Source organism: Frankliniella occidentalis, unplaced genomic scaffold (genome assembly GCF_000697945.3).
Source record: "Frankliniella occidentalis isolate FOCC.00 unplaced genomic scaffold, Focc_3.1 Scaffold282, whole genome shotgun sequence".
NCBI lineage: Eukaryota > Metazoa > Arthropoda > Insecta > Thysanoptera > Thripidae > Frankliniella > Frankliniella occidentalis.
In genome coordinates, this window is record NW_026267408.1 from 208,768 (window position 1) to 213,232 (window position 4,465).

Genomic DNA, 4,465 nt, shown 5'->3' on the forward strand with positions numbered 1-4,465 from the left:
GGGGTGCAAGGGGGAGGGGTAGCAACTAGTAACAACTAACACGTTGTATCAGGGAGAAAGCAAACTTTGAGGTAATCAGCGCTCGGATGAAGCAGCTTGTGCGTCGTCGACTCTCGCGCGCCCCGCCGAGCTCGGGTCCTGCCTGGGGGTGGGCCCGGCCGGCCCCGCCTGGTAGCCAAAGCCACGCCTATCGGCCAAACCTCGGGTCCTTGGGCTAGTCCTGGCTTGGCTCCTCGAATACAAGGGAAGAGGAGCTGGACTTCGGCAAACTTCCTATACCCCCCCTCTCCCCCAGTCATTTTCTGAATCTGGCCTCTTTGTCCTCTCTCGATTCCCCCCGTCTTTTCTTTCAAACCCCTCGCCCACCCCGTCCATCCTTTTCGTCTTAGCGATGTAATTTGATAGAGAAGTGCTCTCACCCCCCCCCCCTTTTTTTCCCCCTTTTCCCTTCCTCCGCAGCCACATATGGCAGTAACTTCAGACGCCTCTCTCTTTCTTTTCCTGAGCAATAACTCAACTAATGCGATTTGTTTTCCGCTTTGTTCTTTTTTCTTGACCGTCTCTTCAGAGAAAAGACCCCCCCCCCCCCAATCGTCGTGCCTTTGCGACGAGACCCGGCCCGGACCACCTCAAGAAAGCCAACAGGATCCCCCTCCGGCGCGGCAGCCGCCCAGCGGGCTCGGCCACTTTGACGCGAGGGTGCAAACATGATGGAGTCCGTCCCTAAATCAACTCCATTGGTCATCGTGAACCTGATTGGGGGTGGGGCTGGGGGGAGTGGCATAATATTTGTATCTGAACGGCCCCTTACCTCACGGTCTCGCCCTGTTCCGCGACGGCGCAGTTCCAGTCGCGGGCGGGCGGGCGGGTCGCCGACGTGCAGGTGGTGGTCGACGTGGAGGTGCCTGTCTCCGGACACCGGCGAGTAAAGCACTGGGGCCCCCGCGGGCCCTTGTGGGCCCCACCGGCAGGGTCGCCGCCGCCGTGACCTGCAGGCCCGGGCCGCGAGCTTCACCTCGCGAGGCGCGGCGGCCGCGTCCACCACGTGCCCCTCTGGGGTGCCACAGGCCCTGCTCTGTCCCGCGCTCCGCTCGCCCCGACGGCCCGAGTCGGACTGGTTGCCTAGCGCTCCAGCCGCCCCAAGCTCGCGCCCCACGAGCCCCGCGCCCCGCCGCCGACTTGAGCCTTGAGCGCGCTGTCGCGGCGGCGGCTCGGGTAGAGAAAGACGGGGTGTCGCGAGGAGGTTACGATATGACACGCCATTGTCCCGCAGTCTCCCCCCCCCCCCTCGGCCCCTGCTCGGGTTGAATAGAGGGCTGAACGCGTTCGCTCTGGTTTGTCCTTCGAGGGGTGCCGCCAACGAACGAACTGAGCAGCATAGTCAGGGTGGACCGCAACCGCGTCAAATCGACAAAGACACTCGTGTGGCTGGAGCACCTTCAGGGTGATTCTGCACAGCGCTTTCGTACTGTCCTTGTCGCACTCATGGGTGACTGTCATAAGGTGGGAGAGAGAAGAGAAGACTAGCCACTGTGCGGAATCATCCTGCTTGCCAAGATGGGACAGGCCTTTCGATCAGCTTGAACAAGACACGGTACTCACCACTTCACGACCGCGTGGGCCGCCACCACGGCGCTCTCATGGAAAGTCGGCAGCATCCTGGGGTGTTGACGTTTTGAACTGATGCCTCCTGCACACGAATATCTACAATTCGCTGTGGACGTTTGTATTGTTTGGATTGAAGACTTATTTCTGGATATTAATAACAATAAATCACACGACGAGCAGGGATCACGCGTAACCTGACAACACAGAGCTCCCAACCAGAACTGGATAGATTGAATTATTTATTTTTTTTTGTTCTTCTTGCAATGTGAATGTTACCAACATGAACAAATCGTCTTTACAATTCTGTGTTTTCGACATTTCGGTAAAGCTGAGATGAATAAGAATTCGGGAAACGAGAAAACGAAAATCACTATGCTACAACATTGGGATTATGTTTTCTTGTTTCCCGCATACATGTCAACTTAACCCGAATAGTTTATTTAAATGGATACAGTCGTTCAGCACTGGTCAAGGAGCGCGTGTGTTCACTCCGTGAGTGGATTTTAAAAGAGGTGAAAAAAAAGAATTGCTCATTTGGGTAAATGTGAGTGAATTTTATTCCATTCAATAACTAGATAACAAACAGTCACACATCAGCTCCAAATCTCACGGTCACTTTCGGGCAATATACACCAATTTGGAGAGGGTTTATCACTTGCAAGCCAATTAAAATCATCCATGGAATCCCAATGGTTTTTCGTTAAATCCCACCCTAACAAAGAAAATTGTTTGTCAATTTCATCATAGGTCCAATTGTAGGGAGCAACTCTGACAGAGACAGTGTCTTCAATGATAGCTCTACTAGTGACATGCAAATAAAAATCACATTGACTGCTACTGTGGACTCTCAGTTGCTGGCAGGGCAAAACAAATTTACAATTTTTACAGTTTTCGATTAGGACTGATCTGACAATTGGTCCAGAGAGAATGGTGCAACCTTGCATATTAGACATGTGCAAAGTACCTGGAGAGCCCATTAATTTTACAGTACATCCTGTTAAATTTTGAAGCACAACATCTTTATCTAAGATAGAATTCCCCCGCATGATAATACTTTCATTAGTTTTATTTTTAACGCCAAAATCATTCTCAATCAATTTTTTTTGAAGTGTCTCGCCACAATCAATTTCATCTGCAACCTTAACATGAACAGTTTCTTTGTTCACAGGCTTTCTTGCCTTGAAACCAAACTTCTTTTTGGGAAGGAGCTGTTCCTCAAGTTCATGCAATCTCTGTTGTAACATTTGGATGCGTTCTTGAGATTTACGAACATCATGTAAACATAATATCATGGTAGACGCAGAGAAGTGCTTCTGAAGTGTCTGGATATCCTTGCTAATTTTGTGAATAGAAGAGGGAATAAGAGAATTTTCAACAACACCACTAGCTAGATTATTGAGTTCATCTTCTATTTCAAGATGACTCTTGGAAAATTGATCCAAGAAGTAATTTGAAGCTTTTCTGTTGGTATCCTCTAATTCTCTGTCTTGCTTCTTGCGTTGACGTTCAAATTGAAGTTCTCGCCCTCTCCGTAGGAGCCTTTCAGGCATAAGATCTGCTGATGCCTCCATACTAAGTAGATTTTCAATCTACTACTAATTAATAATTAAAGAGCTCAATTTTTACCCTGACTTTTTATATGCTCATCGAGCTCCTTCTTATTAAGTTTGTAAAGAGGTTTATCAGACTGTGTAGCAATACGGATGATATCAGCAGGTGACAACTTTTGACCTGATGTTGCCCCAGAGTTGTTGCCTCTTAAATCCTGAAACAGATAAAAAATACTTCAGAAATGAATTTCATTGCAACTGTTCATGGATAAGAATACAGTACAAGGTAAAACTTTAATATAATAAAGTGACTCAAGGCTTGTAGCATTCATATCTGAAAAATCTATTGACTGACTCCCGACTAAATGTTTAAGACTAAGTAGAATGTGAATGCAACCCATAAGATGTGAGCACAAAACGAAAAGCTGCCATGCTCACCTCCATTTTTTTATCATCTGGTCTGAAAGAAGCCATGGCACAATACGCAACCAAACCAGTTCCACCAAAAATATAAAACAATTGTCTAACGGCTGCCATTCTCCTCCCAATTATTGTCTTTACTAGCCCAGTGAGCAAGGTCTTCCTCTCGGAGCTTATTACCAGCTAATGTATCACTTATGTAATAGTAACCTAAACCAATGATAAATAAAAACAAAATACAATCTTAAGAGAAATTTATTCATTGATAATGTAGATTAAATCAACTTTTAACATACCTTCCAATAATGAAGGGCTGAAGTTCTTCAATTTCCTTCGGTTATCTGTAACAGAAGACAGACTTTAATGACTGAAAGGATTAAGCTGTGGAATGCAGTTTATGATGCAGTTTTAAGGGAAATGGAAATAATAAAAATACGACAGTAGGTCCGAATCACTAAGGTGCAACACAAACGCAAATCTGCAATAACACTAGAACCTTCTGCTTTATCTGTTGCCCCCAAAGACTACTGTCAACCAACAATAAAAATTTACAGCATCAATGAAGGAAATACATTACTCATGACAAGTTTTCTAGACTAAACATCAAAATTGCCTACATTTCACTCATTTAGACCCACCCAAAGAAAGAAAAAGGTGAAAATGTTAACAGTTGGTGATTGCAGAATGACATGATAGGGTTAAGCTTACCGGACGATGCGTTGAGTCGGTCGAATCCCCAATAACAGGCAGCCAGGGAAAGAACTTCAAGTCCGACTATCCAGCCCACTAAACTTAAAGCTTTTTTGCGTCTTGGAAGGTCAATTATTCTTTCATTATCCGCTCGCTTTCGTTGACGAGGTAGCATAGTTACGCGAGTGTATTGGATG

The 4,465-nt window shown here is 46.5% G+C and overlaps 2 protein-coding genes across 3 annotated transcripts in view; both read right to left on the bottom strand.

Annotated features, from left to right (window-relative positions):
• The window catches only part of LOC113208455 (G-protein coupled receptor dmsr-1-like), a 59,063-nt gene extending 57,225 nt beyond the window's left edge, over nucleotides 1-1,838 (bottom strand). Inside the window, exon 1 of one of the 2 annotated variants that reach the window (XM_052273547.1) lies at nucleotides 1,603-1,838. The gene's annotated coding sequence lies outside the window, so the exon portion shown is untranslated. Of the gene's footprint in view, nucleotides 1-811; nucleotides 1,124-1,602 lie in introns of those variants that run through there. The other variant, XM_026425454.2, reaches the window with a different exon arrangement.
• A 303-nt stretch (nucleotides 1,839-2,141) lies between these two features.
• Nucleotides 2,142-4,389, bottom strand: LOC113208449 (tubulin-specific chaperone C). Its single transcript, XM_026425443.2, has 3 exons — nucleotides 4,287-4,389; nucleotides 3,875-3,919; nucleotides 2,142-3,373 (listed from the first exon to the last, which is right to left on the bottom strand). The coding sequence occupies exon 3, from the start codon at nucleotides 3,177-3,179 to the stop codon at nucleotides 2,202-2,204; it is 978 nt and encodes a 325-aa protein (XP_026281228.1). The 5' UTR covers nucleotides 3,180-3,373; nucleotides 3,875-3,919; nucleotides 4,287-4,389; the 3' UTR covers nucleotides 2,142-2,201.
• Nucleotides 4,390-4,465: the final 76 nt, after the last annotated feature.